Source organism: Zingiber officinale, chromosome 8A, assembly GCF_018446385.1.
Source record: "Zingiber officinale cultivar Zhangliang chromosome 8A, Zo_v1.1, whole genome shotgun sequence".
Taxonomy (NCBI): Eukaryota; Viridiplantae; Streptophyta; class Magnoliopsida; order Zingiberales; family Zingiberaceae; genus Zingiber; species Zingiber officinale.
The window spans coordinates 28,166,712-28,186,206 of NC_056000.1; the positions used below are offsets into that span (position 1 = coordinate 28,166,712).

Below are 19,495 nucleotides of genomic sequence, written 5' to 3' on the forward strand. Positions count from 1 at the left end.
GAAAAATGGATGACATATTTAGACCTGTTACAAACTTCACCTGTGTATACATTGATGATATTCTAGTATTTTCTAAAACAAAAGAAGAACATTATGCACATTTACACATAATCTTCAACTTGTTCGAAAAACATGGTTTAGTTGTCTCTCGAAGCAAAATGAAATTAACAGTTCCTTACATTGAATTCTTAGGCAGTATTATCGGTCAAGGAAAGATAACACTTCAAGTTCATATCACCAGCAAAATCTTAGCATTTCCAGATAAAATGGAAGATATCAAAATACTTAGATCATTCTTAGGATTACTCAATTATGCAAGACCTTATTTAAAAGATATTGAAAAAATTAGTGGCTCATTGTATAATAAAACATCTCAAACATGACAAAGATATTTTAACCAACAAGATATTGACTTAGTAAAACAAATCAAAGTAATGGTCCACCAATTACTCCATTTAACTTTGCCCTTATACTCTGATTACTTAGTCATTGAAACAGATGGATGTGAAACAGAATGGGAAGGAGCTTTATTTAATAAAAGATCTAAGTATGACCCAAAAACTTCAGAACACTTGTGTAGATATACATCAGGAAAATATAAAGAAAAGGGGAGACTTACATCCTTAGATTTTGAATTATTAGCAGTAATTTACTATTTAGAAGCTTTCCTGTTGTTTATTTGTAATAAGCACGAAGTTACTATAAGAATTGATTATGAGGCTATAGTAAAATATAGTTAACAGACAAAAGAAGCGAGAAAAGGATTAGGCTCTAAACACTGGATAAAATTTACAGATGTCATTCTTAATAAAGGACTTAAAATTTAGTGGGAGCATATTAAAGGCAGTGCTAATTCTCTCGCAGATACTTTATCACAATTATTAACTTAGTAATTTTTGCAGCTATGGCTATACAAAAGAGAGTTCACACTTATGACTACCAAAAAGACAATGAAATTTGGCAATCAAGAACTTCCTCAATTCTCCTGTAAGGACGATACTTTTGACTTTCCTTTACGAGTTCAACTTGATAGCATACAATAGTGCTTAATTGACAATATTTGGAATATTCCTACTTCGCATGGGATAGCCAGCCAAAAGATATCTATTATCAATGCTCTTTCCAATTACTTCCTAACAACTATTCAAAAACCACTTAGGAAGAAATTCTCATGCTATGCTATTTTCTCTGGGCCTTATTTCGATCTTTATGATAATTGGGATGAAGTGAAAGTTTTACTTTCAAAAGAAGATAAACCGCCTTATAAGGGGTTTTATTCACTTAATGAAGACTATGACTTACTATGAGAAAAATTGGGCCTCAACTTTATAATAAGCCCATCACTTCACTTAGATAACAAAATACAAGAAGATAAAACTTATTTAATGGCAGCCACTTCTTCTACTACAAGCCCAACAAGGCAAGATACATATCTTCTTTCTGTACCACTTAGACCACTATTTATCAGTCATTAGAAATACTACAAGCCAGAAGAAGAAAGATAAGCTCTTCTCACTACATGTCCTTCTAGAAAATATCACTTTATATTTACGTACTTTAGGAGATAGTTCATTTTATAAAACTTTCTTAGAACTTGCAGATGCTTTAAACTAGTTTCGTCGAAACCCTACCCTAGGGATAATGATTACTTACACTGTGTACAAAACAGTTTTCGCAATGCTCTAAATTTACTGACTTAGGTTGTCGATGCCAACTTCTATATTCTATTAGACAAGCCAATATGCATCTGGAAAAGTTTCAGAGAAAAAATTATCGAGGAAGACTTACTACTCCAAACTCACTTATGACTTATGGGCTTTTACATCAATTATGGATACACGAATTAGGCTTAATTCTCTTATTGCCAAATACACTCGGAAGAATTATCCAACACTTACTTGAAGAAAAAGAAACTTCTATTTTAGCTACTTTGGACAGTACTCCTCTTGAATGGCTCGCTACTCAAATAGAACCAGCCAGACATGTAATTAACTTGATGTTTAAGGACTCAATGTCCAATTACTTACTTTCGAAGATTATATCTCTCATCCAGATAAAGAGTGACTTTCCCCAAGCCCTTATCAGAACAATTAAAACATTGGCGGGCTTCTCTCCAAGGAAGTTCTTGGTTATGAGATCCCTATTAAGATCCAAGTGAATATAGGCTGGCCGAAGAAACCTTCACAAAAAAAATATACAGGTTAAAAACATGTGGGACAATTCATTTCCCATTTTCTTATACAACACAACATCAAAACTTATGTCAATTTTATCAAAAGAAAAATTTGGCATGGTTAAATAAACAAAAAACTCTTTCAATAGCCTCTACTTCTACAATACCACCTTCCATTGGCTCAGTGGAAGAAGCAAACTTAATCAATATGATAGAAAGTTGACATCTGACGGAAGCACTGACGTCAGCAAACACTTATTGCCTTCATGACGAATGCAATGATGTCAGTGGACTTAATAACGTAATCCTTGAGCTCATACAACACTAGCCGTCTTAGAGCTTATCTGCCATGTCTCTCTTCTAGCCCCTTCTCTTCTCTCCTATAAAGATAGAGCCTCTCTGCAGACAAGAGGCATCAAAAACACTTGTAATCAATAAGTTACAAGAGCTTGTAATCTCCCTCTCATCTCCTCTTTCTGGCAGTTGTAATCCCTACTAATATCTTGTAAGTACCTTTTGTAATTATTGTAAGTTAAGTTTGCAATACCAGTTTAAGTGTGGTTGTTCAGAGTGTAAAAGATGACCAAGTTGTTTACTTCTTATGTAACAAGTGTGTTTATTATGATCTAGAGTTACTATATGTCTGGGTTGTAGGGCAAGATCTAAATACTCAAGATGTTTAACAGAGGTAGAAGTTGTACACATATATAGGTTTTCCAAGTTCACTGGCTCTGATACCAAAATTTGGATTCAATTTTGGCCCTTTTTTTTTAATTTTATTTTAGGCTTGTAGTTTTTTTTTATTCCTATTGTAGTTGTTCTGATTAAAGGAGTCTAAGCCTTTCAGTATTTGTGTAGTCTTCTAGATCGTACCAGTGAGCCTCACCTAGTAGAGAGCCTCTATAACCGTTGTATAGTTCTTGGTTTTTTACCACAGCTCTTCAGGGCTTACTATAGCCTTTAAGTTGTTTTACTTTACTTAGCCAGCACAGGTTTTATAGAACCACAGGACTAAAGTTCTGTCTTCTTTCTTAGCTAATTAGAGATGAAAGCATCTAATAAAGACTGAGGACTATTGATCTAAACTAAACAAAACAAAATCCAAATGCTTAGAAATGAAGAGTTACAAGCCTAAAAAAAAAGCCAAAATTGAACCCAAATTATGGCAATACCTCTATAGTTCAGTAGCTTTTTAGAACTACCCTACAATGTATACTTTTATTAGTATCAAGTGTCGGGACTTTCGAGCCGCAAAAATCACTTTTTGCGTTGTGGAAACCCCAAAGTCCCATGCCACCGGATCCGTGCGAAGATAAAAATTTCATAATTTCATGTACAAGTTTCTCTAATCCTAGATCTACCTTAGATCTACATGGAAGAAAGATATACCTTTGTAGCGAAGCCCTTCGCTTATCCCGCTCGTCCAAGAAGATACTGGATCTCAAGGGTGTCAAGTGAACACCCCTTTATGTATATCCACACGAACGATTAGGTGGAGAAAAACCTCTTAAGTGTGCTAGCACTCAAGGAGGTTTCGGCCAAGGTGGAGGAGAGGGAGAGAAGAAGAAAGCAAGGAGGAAAAAGATGGAGTTACAAAACAAAATGAAACTCTCACAATGAGTTAAAGTGGTCGGCCACTTCAAGGAGAGGTTTTAAACCTCCATGGGATATCAAGAGTCACAATTCTTGATCTCCCTCATGATGTGGTACACACATAAGCCAACCTTGATGATGTGGAACATCATTATTGGCCCACTTAATGCTAACTCACAAATGAGGTGGCAATGGTCAAGTCAAACTTGACCTTTCATCTTCCCTCTCAAGTCAAGTCAAACTTGATCACTTCTCTCCCATGGTTGATCAAATCTAACCATTTGATTCAAATCAATTTAATATAATGAATCTCTATTCATTGATTAAATTGATTCAATGAAACATAATCTAAATTAGATCCATTGAACACATGAATCAAATCGAGTCCAACTCAATTAGTTTAATTTGAATTACTCTTAATCTAATTTGGTTCATCACATGAACCTAATCCTCTTAGTTCATCAAATGAACCTAATCTCCATCTAATTGCCCTTTGTGTGTGACCCTATAGGTTCTTGTAACGTTGGCAATGCTCCTAAACCCTTTTAGAAGTATAAGTAATGAGCGGTATCTAGCAACACATCATTACTACCCAAGTTACAAGAATGTTGAGATCTAACATCACCTTTGTGACTACTAATTGTGACTCTTCACAATATATGACAAGTATCCTTCTATCCTTGACATCTAAATTGATCAATGTGAGGCATAGACCGTGTCATCCTCTAATCAATCTAAATCTTGAACTCCAAGTAGACTCACTCTAATCAAATGAGCTCAATATCTCATATTGACTCATTTGGGTATGACCATGCACTTAGTGGTCTCACTCTATCAAGTATAACGATGTCACTCCCGTTATATAGGAGGGATAGATCCCATCTACATCACTCACATCCCTCCGCATAATTTGTTACATACCCAATAATCGTTTTTATAGTCCACCCAGTTATGGGTGACGTTTGACGAAGCCAAAGTATGCAACTCCTTATGTAGGGAACCATGGTGACTTCAGGTCCAAGGACTAATAGTCATACTAATAGCCAAATGAGAAAGTATATGACACTCATATAACGATCCATGATACTTTCTCATGGCGGGTCATTCAGTATACATTCTCCAATGCATACCCATGTGTCAACTTGATATCTCTATATCCATGACTTGTGAGATCAAGTCATCGAGTTGACCTACATGCTAGTCTCCTCGCATTAACATTGTCCCTGAATATTAATACTTGACTAGGAATGATTAAGAGTAGTGTTCTCTATATCATCTCACTATCGATTCAACCAATCGATTGATATAGATAAGGACCTTCTACTCAAAGACATTATTATACTTAGTTATTAGGCACCAATACAAGTAAGTATAATAACCAAAAGAAATACCTTTATATACACAGGAATATGATACAATGAGTCCATACAACAATCATCATATGATTGATTCTAGGGTTCTAACTAACATCAAGATCTCTCCTAAATTTTTTATTTTGTTGTCAATGTATGCCCCACTATTCATGGTAAATTTAGTGATAATTTAGAAAAGTAAAATATATATTTTGGTCGGCATTTGCATTTGGACATTAACAAAATCTTAAGGGATGTTTAAAAATATATTAAATGTTGAGGACATTTTAAAAATGATCAGAATTCTAATATTAATATTGAGTCTTCCTTAATTTATTGCTGATATAGGTTTATGTTATTCAAGGTATTACCTGTAGCTACCAGAAAGTAGGCTAGCCAAGCATATAAAGGTGTGGTGACGAGGTTTCACCATATCTTTCCCTGTTATGTCAGTGTATCTATTTGATCACCTTAAGCATTGTCATTCAACTTTATGGTTTATGGGCTGCCAAGATTCCTCGAAGTGATCGAAAATTTGACTCCGAATTAGTAAACAATTACGAAAGCAAGATTGTTGACTGATGCACCTTTTTTATCTTCAGAGCTGTAGCATTTCGATCATACAACAAACTTGATAATCTTTTTCAAGTTTCTAAGGATCATTTAGTTGATACAGAAGTACTCATTATTTTTATTAATAAAGCCAAATAGCTGTGGTCTTAATATGTTGCATGTAAACATTACCATCCTTAATAAGTTTTAGTAGATAGGAACAGTGATGAAGGACAATAGAGAAGGAAATGAAACCACAAAATCCTTATTCTTTTCATAGAGTAGTACTGGAGAGCAAATCCATTGATAGTAACAGTGATGAAGGACAATAGAGAAGGAAATGAAACCACAAAATCGTTATTCTTTTCATAGAGTAGTACTGGATGGCTCTGCTGGTCTCAGAGCTGGGCAAACTGAGCCATCTCAATAAATTTTTTGTTGTTTGTTTGTTTGTTTCTGAGATTGGAAGCTTGCAACATGACCTTGTTTTGGCTTTTCAATTAGTTTCATGTCAATCTCAGCACTTACCCTTGAAGTCAATGTCATGCAGGTAAGGGGAGCTAATTGAGGGCAGACAACATATCCCCATCACTGACTTCTCAATCAATTAGGACTCATATTTGGCCAACTTACACAGTTTCTCTCCATGGTATTTTACATAGTCATCTAAGGAGGGAAGGATACAAGTGAGTTGGAGTTGGTGCACGAAATGGAGGAAAGGAACTAAGTGGAAGACAAGCTGAGTAATTAAGACGGGCACTTCACCTTATTGGAAAACCTTCTCACCAACTCATCGGCGAGTGTCGTTCTATGTTTTGTTAAGTGCTTGTGATTTCTTTTATGGGCAACATGATTTCTTTTAATGTTAGAGCACGACCATATCATGAAAGGGATATGCCATTGCAGAAACTGACTTCAGATGGTAACAGATCAGAATTTTTTTTTTCCGTTCAGTTCGGGATTTTGTCTCTTGATAGATCTTTTTGATAATCGACCTTAGCTTCTTTCTATTTCAGGGGAAGGAACCGAGCCAACTAATTGGAGGACAAGATGGCGTTGTGGAGTATTTGAAGGCATCGTTGGCGGTGCTTTTGGAGGAAATAAATTGGGAAAAAGTAAGTCATTGTCTTTCCTTGTCTTGTCCCTCCTTTTTAAAAAGATGCAGAACTGCCGACACTGGCCGGCGATCCAGTGGGGCTGGTCTTGCTTGGAGGGGCAGAGCAATTGGCTGCACTAACTGCTGCTGCTGGCGTCTTTGATTTTGATTAATGACAAGTAGGTCGGCAGGGGGTTAGTGCTGGTATCTAGAATTCAATTGAAAATGGAAGAGAGGGGCATTGAAAGCTCTTTCTCTTTTATTTCAATTGACTCCATTGGTTTGCCTATATGTGGCTATGTTTTTGTTTTTGGGCAAATATCAAATGTCGTTCCAAATTTATCGAATCTTCAGATGGAGATCTCTTTCGAAAAAAAAAATAAAAATAAATAAATAAATAAATAATGCTCTATGTAGAGGTATAAATGAGCCAAGTCACTCGTGAACTATTCGAAGTTCGATTCGATAAAAGTTCGTTTGAGCTCGTTTAATAAGGCTCGTTAAGATAAACAAATCAAGCTCAAGTTTCACAATATTCGGCTCGTTAGCTCGTGAACATGTTCGTTAAGCTCATGAATCAATTTTTAAATAAAAAAAATAATAGTTTTGATATTGAATTTATAGATTTTATACTCTACTTATGAAAAATATAGATAAATATATTAAATTTATTTATTAGAATAAAATTATAAATTTTAACAAGAATATTATAATTTTTTAAAAATATATAATTTAATTTTTAATGAATATTTAAATTTATAATTTATATTTATTAAGCTCGTTTAGACTCGATAAAAGTTCGAATAAACTCGTGAGTCATGAATATATTCGTTAAATAAAGCTCGAACTCGACTCGATTATAAACGAGTCAAATTCAAACATCCAAGAGTTCGACTTGATTACACCCCTAGCTCTATGTTTCAAAAATATCATCACTTTTTTAATTTTAATTTTGATAAAGTAGCTATGATTAATTATTACAATGTGCAGTAGTTAGTAGTTATTGAGTACCTGCTACAAGTATAGCAAATAACTATTATAATATAAAAAAAATAATTATTTTATTTTAATTAAAATTATTATACACATGCTATTATATTAAAATATTTTTTATCATGAAAAATAATTAAATATTATCGTACGATTAATTATTACATTGGGTAATGGTTACTGAGTATTTACTATAATGTAAAAAATTAATTATTTTATTTTAATCTAAATTACTATATACATACTATTATTATATTATTTTTTATCAACTTGATGAAAAAATGATTAAATTTTATCAAAATTATTTTGAAATAGTTGTAGAAACTATTGATAAATAAATTGTTGGAAACCAAACAATCTATAGCCGGAGATTTACAGAAAATTAGTTGAATCTAAATACTCGAATTAAATTTAACTCACAATTAAGATGACCTGAGCAGATAATCTCAGGCTGCCAACAGGGGCTGGTTTTTCTGACCTCAGAGTCTGAACAATCAGATCGTCCGAGCAGACTAAAGGATAGACAGGCAGAGCGGGAGACCAGTCGGGCAGATCAGAAGGGCGAGTGGCCGACCCAGCAAATGAAGAGTCCAACCGAGCGGACAAACAGAGCACCGGACCGAGGCCTGCGATCGACGCAGTTTCCTTGAAACAGATTCGTCCCACCTCCGGCTGTGCTTCGAGGTTTTCTCGGATCGTCTGTTTCTCAGGATACAACGGCAAGACCACGAACGCAACCAAGCACTGGTTGTTCATGGCGAACTAAGAATGCACCTGAGTGCTATCACAAATAGTTTAGCCGAGCGGATGCACGACTGAGAGAAAAGAATCAGGGAACGAAGGTGGAGGAATTCTCTTGCTTTCGCTTTGCTTTCGTTTTTTTTTTACCTTCCCTTTGCTTAAGATCCAGCCTCCTTATATAAGAGCTCTCATCTTGCCTGCAATAAATGATCAAATTATGATCATTTAATGCTGAGTTTAATTTCGTCATTAATGGGTTTAATGTCTTCATTAATGTCGAGACGTTACAGAATCATTATTAATGAGATTAATGTCGTCATTAATACTGAGACGTTACGAAATCACCATTAATGAGTTTAATGCCGCTATTAATGTCGAGACGTTACGGAATCAGTATTAATTTCACATTAATGCTTCCATTACATCCTTGAGCAAGATTCAAGTGGCTATATGTTGGTTCATTCTTTTGGGTAAATTTTATCTCAACCGGTCCGGCATTCGACATGCACAAGTCGTGCTCGCGCACGAGTCAACCTTGGTTTGGTACAATCCGGGCCCTGGATTTGCATCCACCCCTGCGCACTCACGCGTGAGAGAGTCTCTCCCCATGCATATGTTTACAACGTCAATGCATGTGTCATAATTTAAACCAACAATAAAGGCAAGAGACTTCTAATGTGGGACTAAACTCATGCACAATAGAGTCTCTTCGTCTCCATCTCTTTATTCCATTCACATTTCCAACAATCCCCCACATGAATGGAAAACAGGGAATGTGATAGCATTCAACAGTTGAGTCAAGTATAGGATAGGTAGGTTTACCCTTTGAACCCTCCCTTGTGAAGATCTGGTTGCTTACTGGCTGATAGTAGACATGATGTCATTGAACTATACTGTCGTCTGTGCAGTGACGTAGTTAGAATTTTCAATTAGGGGGGGGGGGCGAATTCAACAAATTAAAAAAAAATAATACAACACAGAAAATGTATAAAAAAGTTATATATGAACTTCATATATTTTTTACAATATCACTCTTCGAGATTTCATATTTTGAAAATGCTGAATAATAGCTTCATTATCAATGGTATCAAACACATCTCGCTCAATATATGGTATCAAACAATCATTTACCATATCATCTCCCAACCGATTTCGAAGTGAGGTTTTGATTATTTTCATTGCTGAAAACACTCTCTCTACAGTTGCAGTTGCAACAGGTAATAGCAATGCTAACTTCAAAAGTAAATACACCAAAGGATACAAACGATGTTTTTTCAATTGAACCATCCTTTTAGCAAGCTGGCTAATCCCCACAACCTCAGAGAATTGATTGCTACTCCGCATATCAAAAATAAAGTTATCAAGTTGGGGCTCAAGATGCATTAACTCCATTGGGGAAAAATCGGATGGATAAAACTGAGCAAACTGAAGTAATTTTCTCTTATCATAAGCAGAGAATGAATTTGATGGATCAAGACAACTCATACACAACAACAACTCCATGTTCACCTCGTTAAAGCGACTGTTCAACTCCTGAAGTTGCAAATGTATCACTTCATAAAATGTTTCAACACGATAATAGTGAAGATTTGTCCTTCCTTCAATATTTCGTCGTGATCTCCCATGAAAGACGAACAAGTCTTCCATGTGCGGGGTGACTACCTCATACTTAACACAAAATAAAGAAACTTCATTCAGTAACAAATCCCAACCATCATCTCTCATAGTTTGCAGTTGATGTTTGCTTGATCTTACAAGAATCATGGCATTTACAATGTCTTGATCTTTTCTTTGTAAAGCTTGCGGCAAATCATTCGTGACTCCCAAGATATTCTTCATTAAGTGCATCTGAAATATAAATTCATATTTTCCAATCAATTCCAACAGATTATTTGCTTGTGCCCTTTGCTTGTGATCTTTTCCCTCCTCTTCAACAAATAAAAGAACATCAATAATTGAAGGATACAAATGTATCAAACTTAACAATGTATTATAATGTGAACCCCAACGTGTGCTCCCAGCTCTTTTTAATGTCATCTCTTGATTCATACCTTGTCCAGTGAAGATATCACCATTGCAAATTCCTTTAATAACTTTTTCAAATTGTTTCTCACGAAGTATATCTCTTCGCTTGCATGACGCTCCAACAATATTGTTCAATTGTGCAACCACATCAAAAAATGTAGAAATTCTTATATGATTTTCAGCAACAGCTACAAATGCAAGTTGCAGTTGATGAGCAAAACAATCAACATAATAAGCAAATAGATTCTCCATCATAATTAAGCTTTTTAAGCCATTGAATTCTCCTCTCATATTGTTAGCCCCATCGTATCCTTGCCCCCGTTAATTAGATATAGATAATCCATGTTGGCACAACAAAGAATCAATAGCGGTTTTAAGTGATAAGGCAGTAGTGTTGCTTACATGTACAATGCCTAGAAAGCATTCAACAATATTTCCCCTTTCATCTACAAACCGTAAAGCAACTGCCATTTGTTCTTTAACAGATATATCACGAGCCTCATCAACTAATATAGTAAATAATTTATCACCGAGATCTCCAAGAATAGAATTAGTGGTTAAATAAGCAATGGATCTGATAATATCTTTCTGAATATCAGGCGATGTCAATTTGAGATTTGAGAGAGCATTGTCTAGTGCAACTCTATTGATATCCTCATTATGGTCAGCAAGAAATCTTAACAATTCAAGAAAATTACCATGATTGAGTGAGTTTGTTGATTCATCATGACCACGAAATGCTAATCCTTGACGCACAAGAAATCTTATGCAATCAATTGATGTTGTCAAACGAACACGATAATCGATAGCTACTTGACTAGACTGATTGACCAAACAAGTTTCAATATGTTGTTTTTGATTCATTAAATCATAAGCCGCCATCATGCACCTATTGTGAATGCTGCTCTGATTTCCAACATGTTCATTAAATTTTTCTTTCTTTCTCCAATTTTTAAATCCCTCAGTAACAAAAGAATCACCACCACTTTGACCGCCATGATCCGCTTTGAATAAATAGAAATAAAGACAAAAAGCCGCATCTTTTGCAATGCTGTATTCTAGCCAATTAGGATGAAGACTAAACCATATAGCTCGAAATCTTCGTTTCTCTTTGGGACAAGAACGCCAAGGAAATTCATGATTTTTAGGTTGAAAAGGACCTTTTTGCAAATAGTAACGTCGAACAATCTCCCTTTCATTAACATTATACTCAAGAATGTGCTTTCTTAGCCCAGGATCACTAGGATACTCATTTGAGTCAGCATCAAGAGGAGCTGGTAGAGGAGGCGGAGGAGGAGGAGGTGGTGGAGGGGGAGATGACTTGTTTGAAGTAGGTTCATCTCGTATTTTCTTAACATACCTCAACATTGTTATTTCACCTAATTTATCATCAACATAATATTTCAGAAACATAATCATCTAATTAATGACTATTTGTTTTCAACAATTTATATTCAAAAACAAATAATAAACGAAATTGATAGAGAGTTAATGATCCCTTGGTAGAGATATAAAGTCAAATGTTTACATTATAAAAACATATTTTTCTAATTATATGACTATCTAATTTTAATTCTTATCATAAAGATGATTCATTTTATATGCATATTATTATTATACAATATTGGTGTAAATTATATGATAAGTCTATTCATGGAATAAATGATATGATTCAATTGATCAAATTTTTGAATGATCATTAATGACATTCCTCACATTCATATAACAAATCAAACATCAAATGTACTTATCACCTCAATATGTGTAAACATTTAACATACTTGAATAACAAACAAAAATATGAATATATGCAAAATTAACACTACATATTTTTTTCAATACTTAAATTCGTAATCGAAAGAAATCAAGTAAGAAAATTTTACCTCAATCAAAAGAAATTTATTGTGGAGCGTCGATAGCGTTGTCAGCAAACGATAGTAGCGATAGTAGCGAAGCAATGATGGCAGCGTTGGCAGCAAACGATAACGGCGTTGGCAGCGGCGTGCGATGACAGGCCGACAATGATGTGGATGGCAACGACAATGTGCGACGGAGGATTTTGAGGGCAAAATTAAGATTAGAGAAAAATAAGATGAGAATTAGGGGAGGAAGAAGAACATGGGATAAAGGAAAAAGGAAAGAGTAATGGTGGAGGAAGAAGAAAATGGAAGAGGAAAAAAAATAATGTTGTGTGGGAAGAAGCTTCGCCGATAGGGAAAAAAATAGTGAAAAGGGAAAAATAAAAGCTTCGGCGGCAGAGAGAAAAATCAAGAGAAAAGATAGATAACTTTTTTGGACAAGAGAGAGAGCAATTAAAACACGCCGCAAGTTTTGACTTTTGATTGGAGTTTTACATAAAAGCCCACATACTTTTAGATTTATAAATAAATGTTTTTTATTTTATTTTTAATCATATTAATTTTTTTTTACTCTAAATCTGAGGGGGTGCGATCGCACCCTCCCGCCCCACAGTAACTACGCCCCTACGTCTATGTAAGCAGTGACAAATCTCACCCAAGACTCTCCCTGATACAACTTAGTTCTCATGAGTGTGTTCGTTCTTGGCCATGAACACGCCTGGTTCTGTGAGAAGCTCTAAGAATTATGCCTCCAATTCTCTTCGAAGCGGCCCCACTTCTTTCTCACATAGGTGATCCCTCAAGAGTTCCAACTACTCTTTTTTTATCATTAAAAACCCATTGGCTTACCCTCGTCTAGTCACTGTTTCATTGGGCTACCCCCACAGTGTGTCTTGTCAGCGCAGATTAGTTGTCCCTTTGAACATAGTTTTTGGGATCTCCAGTCAGCATAGGTTGGGTGTCCTCTGCACTGATCGCTGACAACGGCATCAAGCCCATTCCCTGTGATGAGCTTGCAACTAACTCTCGATTTAACCCTTTGGTTAGTGGATCCGCTAGGTTATCCTTTGACTTCACATAGTCAACAGTGATAACTCCAGTTGAGAGTAGTTGTCTAATGATATTGTGTCTACGACGTATATGTCTAGACTTACCATTATACAGATGGCTCTGTGCTCGACCGATTGCTGATTGACTATCGCAATGTATGCATATCGCCGGCACCGGTTTCGCCCATCGTGGAATATCTTCTATGAATTGCCGTAGCTACTCAGCCTCTTCACCGCACTTGTCAAGAGCTACAAACTCTGATTCCATCGTGGATCTGGTTATTACGGTTTGCTTAGAAGATTTCCAGGAAATGGCTGCACCTGCTAGAGTGAAGACATACCCACTCGTAGACTTAAAGTCTTTTATATCGGATATCCAACTTGCATCGCTGTATCCTTCGATTACAGCAGGATATCTCGTATAGTGCAGTCCATATTCACGAGTATACCTCAAGTACCTTAGTACTCTTGTTATCCCTTTCCAGTGCTCAACACCGGGATTACTCGTGTATCTACTCAATTTGCTTACTGCGTAGGCCAAGTCTGGTCGAGTATAACTCATCAAGTACATCAGACTTCCAATCACTCGAGAGTACTCTATCTGCGAGATACTTTCACCTCAATTTTTCGATAGATGTTGACTCGTATCTATCGGCGTTCGTGCCAAAGCAGTATCACCCTTGGTGAATTTTTCAAGAATTTTGTCCACGTAATGGGATTGACTAAGAACAAGTCCTTCTGTCGTTCTAAGAATTTTGATTCCCAGAATCACATCAGTTAGGCCCATGTCTTTCATGTCAAATCTTGAGTTCAACATATCTTTTGTGGATTTGATTCTCTTATCATTACTCCCAATGATAAGTATGTCATTTACATAGAGACACAAGATGACATAGTCACTCTCTGTGACTCTCATGTAGACACATTTATTACATTCATTGATCTTGAATCCACATTCCTTCATGGCATTATCGAATTTCTCATGCCACTGCTTTGGCGCTTGTTTTAAGCCATATAATGACTTCACCAATCTACATACCTTGTTTTTCTGTCCTGGCACAGAAAACCCCTCAGGTTGGTCCATGTAGATTTCCTCTTCTAAATCCCCGTTTAGAAAAGCTGTCTTTACATCCATTTGATGTATTTTGAGATTCCATAGAGCAGCAATAGCAACAATACTCTAATGAAAGTTATTCTCGATACCGGAGAGTATGTATCGAAGTAATCAAGGCCTTCTCGTTGTCGGTATCCTTTGATTACCAATCTGGCCTTGTATTTATCGATCGTGCCATCTGACTTCATTTTCTTATTGAAAATCCACTTGCAACCTAGTGGTTTACTTCCCGGAGGAAGATCCACAAGTTCCCAAGTGTGATTTTGCAAGATAGATTCTATCTCAGATGCAATTGCCTCTTTCCAGTGAGGTCCATCAGAAGAGCCTACAACTTCTGAGTAACTACGGGGCTCACTCTCCAACATGAAAGTGATAAAATCCGATCCATAGAATTTTTCTACCCTAGCTCTTTTGCTCCGTCTAGGCTCAACCTCCACTGGTTCCTCATTGTCATCATTTTCTTCTTCACCTTGTGTTTCATTCGCCCGTTTTGAGGAGCTAGCATCCTCACGGGTCTTATATGGAAACACATGTTCGAAGAAAGAGGCATTTCTCGATTCGATTATCGAGTTCTTATGTATCTCCGGTATGTGTGACTCATACACACAAAATCGATAAGCACTGCTGTTATGTGCATATCTAATAAATATGCAATCAACAGTCTTTGATCCTATCTTAATCCTTTTAGGATCAGGCACCAACACTTTGGCAAGACACCCCCACATTCGTAAATATTTGTAGGACGGTTGTCTTTCATTCCACAACTCATAAGGGCTCTTATCTATTTTCTTCTGAGGCACCTTATTTAAAAGGTAATTAGCTGTTAACACAGCTTCCCCCCACATAAACTCTGGCAATCCAGAGCTTCATAGAAGAGCATTCATCATCTCCTTAAGAGTTCGATTCTTTCGCTCAGCAACCCCGTTTTGCTGAGGAGTATAAGGAGCTGTTGTTTCATGTCTGATCCCATGTTCAGCACATAACTCAGCGAACGGTGACACATATTCACCGCCTCGGTCACTTCGAACCACCTTAATCTTTCTATTAAGCTGGTTTTCAACCTCGTTCTTATAGAGAGCAAATTTCTCTATAGCTTCATCCTTACTTTTGAGAAGATACACATAACAGTATTTTGTGTTATCATCTACAAAAGTGATGAAGTATTTATTTCCACCACGCATTGGCGTACCTTTTAGATCGCACACGTCAGTGTGGATTAGGTCAAGTGGTTCGTTACTTCTTTCAATATGTTGAAAGGATGACCTTGTCATTTTCGCTTCAACATAAATCTCACACTTGTGTTTTGGGTCAAGGTGGAATGTAGGTATGCTTTGCATGTTTATTAATCTACGTAATATATCGTAGTTAACATGTCCTAGTCTACTATGCCACAAACACGAAGACTCAAGCATATAAGTGGAAGAGCTTTCAGTTTTATTTATCTTGGGCCTAATGGCCATTACATTGAGCTTAAACAGCCCATCAGATACATAGCCTCTTCCTACAAACATCCCATTTTTGGACAATACAACTCTGTCCGACTCAAAAACAATGCGAAAGCCATGCTTGCTCAGAAGTGATCCGGACACTAAATTCTTCCGAATCTCCGGAACATACAGCACATTGTTCAGAGTGAGGTCCTTGCCCAAGGTCATCTTCAGCACCACCTTTCCTTGGCCCGTGATGTCCGAGGTTGCTGAGTTCCCCATGAACAGTTTGTCTCCAGTGACTTCTTCGAAGTTGTGGAGCAGCTCCTTGTTGCAGCAGACATGTCGAGTGGCTCCAGTATCGATCCACCATTGTCGCAGGTTTGAACCGATCAGGTTCAGCTCAGAGACCACAGCGCAGAGGTCGTCCATTTCTGGTCCCTCGTTCAGGTTGGCCTCATGCTTCTTCTTCGGCTTTCTGCAGTCCGAAGATTTGTGATCCACTTTGTCACAGTTGAAGCACTTCCCAGAGAATTTCTTCTTGTTGATGCCTCCTTTGGGTCCTATCTTGGAAGACTTGGGGTTCTTCCGTTTCGAGCTTTGTCCGTGCTCGACCACGTTGGCTTTGACAGTAACCGGAGAGAACAACTTTCTCTCTGAACTCTTGTTGTCTTCTTCGATGCGAAGTCGAACGATGAGTTCCTCCACATTCATCTCCTTCCGCTTGTGCTTCAGGTAGTTCTTGAAATCCTTCCAGCCGGGAGGCAGCTTCTCGATGATAGCAGCCACTTGGAAGGTTTCACTCAGAACCATCCCTTCTGAGTGGATCTCGTGCAAGATCACCTGAAGCTCCTGGACTTGACTGATCACTGTCTTGGAGTCAATCATCTTGTAGTCCAGGAATCTGCCCACGATGAACTTCTTTGCCCCTGCGTCCTCCGTCTTGTATTTCTTGTCTAGGGACTCCCACAGTTCCTTAGCCATACTCTTCATGCTATACACAGCATATAGCGAGTCGGCAAGGCAGTTGAGGATGTAGTTTCGGCAAAGGAACTCGGAATGAGTCCATGCCTCCACTGTACTGATGGGTTGCGCATCAGCATCCTCAGTGCGTTTGGGAGGGTCCTCGGTCAAGAACCGAGCCAGATTGAGTGTGGTCAGGTAGAAGAGCATCTTCTGCTGCCACCTCTTGAAGTTCAGTCCACTGAACTTCTCTGGCCTTTCCCCATGACTGATTGGCACAGTTCCAATCGGGGCGGAGGGGGCTTAAACATGTTGAGTCTGTTGCACCTCAACATTTCGTTCCGTGGCCATCTCAACAGAATCGAATCTGTTTCAAGACTGTTGGAAACCAAACAATCTGTAGCCGGAGATTTACAGGAAATTAGTTGAATCTAAATACTTGAATTAAATTCAACTCACAGTTAAGATGACCTGAGCAGATAATCTCAGGCTGCCAACAGGGGCTGGTTTTTCTGACCTAAGAGTCTGAGCAATCAGATCGTCCGAGCAGACTGAAGGATAGACAGGCAGAGCGGGATACCAGTCGGGCAGATCAGAAGGGCGAGTGGCCGACCCAGCAAATGAAGAGTCCAACCGAGTGGACAAACAGAGCACCGGACCGAGGCCTGCGATCGACGTAGTTTCCTTGAAACAGATTCGTCCCACCTCCGGCTGTGCTTCGAGGTTTTCTCGGATCGTCTGTTTCCCAGGATACAACGGCAAGACCACGAACGCAACCAAGCACTGGTTGTTCGTGGCGAACTGAGAATGCACCTGAGTGCTATCACAAATAGTTTAGCCGAGCGGATGCACGACTGCGAGAAAAGAATCAGGGAACGAAGGTGGAGGAATTCTCTTGCTTTCGCTTTGCTTTCGTTTTTTTTCCTTCCCTTTGCTTAAGATCTAGCCTCCTTATATAGGAGTTCTCATCTTGCCTGCAATAAATGATCAAATTATGATCATTTAATGCTGAGTTTAATTTCGTCATTAATGGGTTTAATGTCTTCATTAATGTCGAGACGTTACAGAATCATTATTAATGAGATTAATATCGTCATTAATACTGAGACGTTACGAAATCACCATTAATGAGTTTAATGCCGCCATTAATGTCGAGACGTTACGGAATCAGTATTAATTTCATATTAATGCTTCCATTACATCCTTGAGCAAGATTCAAGTGGCTATATATTGGTTCATTCTTTTGGGTAAATTTTACCTCAACCGGTCCAGCATTCGACATGCACAAGTCGTGCTCGCGCACGAGTCAACCTTAGTTTGGTACAATCCGGGCCCTGGATTTGCACTCACCCCTGCGCACTCACGCGTGAGAGAGTCTCTCCCCATGCATATGTTTACAACGTCAATGCATGTGTCATAATTTAAACCAACAATAAAGCCAAGAGACTTCTAATGTGGGACTAAACTCATGCACAATAGAGTCTCTTCGTCTCCATCTCTTTATTCCATTCACATTTCCAACATAAACCGAAAATCTTAAACTCTAAAATCTTGAATCCTATAAATTTTAAATCTTAAATTCTATTATATCAAAATATTCTTACCAATTTGATCAAAATTATTTAAACTTCACTAAAATTATTTTAAATTTATCAAAATTACTTTTGAATAGTTATAAAAATTACTAGGTAGGTACTAAAATATATACTACAACAAATATCAGTTATTACATAGTATAATAGCTACTCGGTAGTTATTATAAATTGTAATAGCTAGTTATAGCTATTATGATAATGTTAAAAGTAAGAATATTCTCAAAAAGTGAGATAATTTTTTAAAGGATTGTCCATTTGACAATTTGATAAATATAGAGTGCCCTTTTGATATTTGTCTCTTTTTTTAGGTATTTAAATTTTGCACGATTAATTTTAAAGATAAATGGTCTTTCTTTTATCTGACAATTAGGAACACAAACTATGCATATTTAAAACTTAATTTTTAAATATTTATTTTTGATATCAAAGGATTATACATTGACCGTGAACATTCCACACAATTGATTACACAATTATTTATTGAGAGATAAATTATAGATGACTTTTTTATCTTTAAATGGTGACCATGGGAGGACGGAAACATGGCAAGGTTCTTATTTAAAATATTTTTTTAAATATTTACTCTCTTTTATTTTATTGTAGGCAGCTCTGTCCTTATTTAGAATTGCAAGGGTAGCATTCTATATTATATTATTTGTATTTATTTGGAGGAGGATCCATTTGCATTTCCTCATTTATTAGGATGGCAGATGAACAATTTTCGTAAAGCCGAGATGGGCATTTTTTTTTTATTAATCGGATCCTAAAAATTAAACACCTAATTAAAAAAAAGTTCGTGATAAGAAAAGGCATCGAAAGTATATTCCAAGAGAGCCAACATGACACTGAAGTTTTACCAGTGCACACACGGATAAAGAGAGGAGTGTTGTGTTTACTTGGAGAAAAATAAAAGACAAGAGAAGAAAAATAAATGATCTATTTTTCTTTTTTAATTATATATATATA

The 19,495-nt window shown here is 36.9% G+C and overlaps 2 protein-coding genes across 2 annotated transcripts; both read right to left on the reverse strand.

Annotated features, from left to right (window-relative positions):
• Positions 1–9,517: 9,517 nt before the first annotated feature.
• Positions 9,518–10,774, reverse strand: LOC122010641. The gene has a single exon (XM_042567154.1). The coding sequence runs from the start codon at positions 10,772–10,774 to the stop codon at positions 9,518–9,520; it is 1,257 nt and encodes a 418-aa protein (XP_042423088.1).
• A 69-nt stretch (positions 10,775–10,843) lies between these two features.
• Positions 10,844–11,890, reverse strand: LOC122010642 (zinc finger MYM-type protein 1-like). Its single transcript, XM_042567155.1, has one exon. It carries the CDS (start codon positions 11,888–11,890, stop codon positions 10,844–10,846), a length of 1,047 nt encoding a protein of 348 aa, XP_042423089.1.
• Between the last annotated feature and the right edge of the window lie 7,605 nt (positions 11,891–19,495).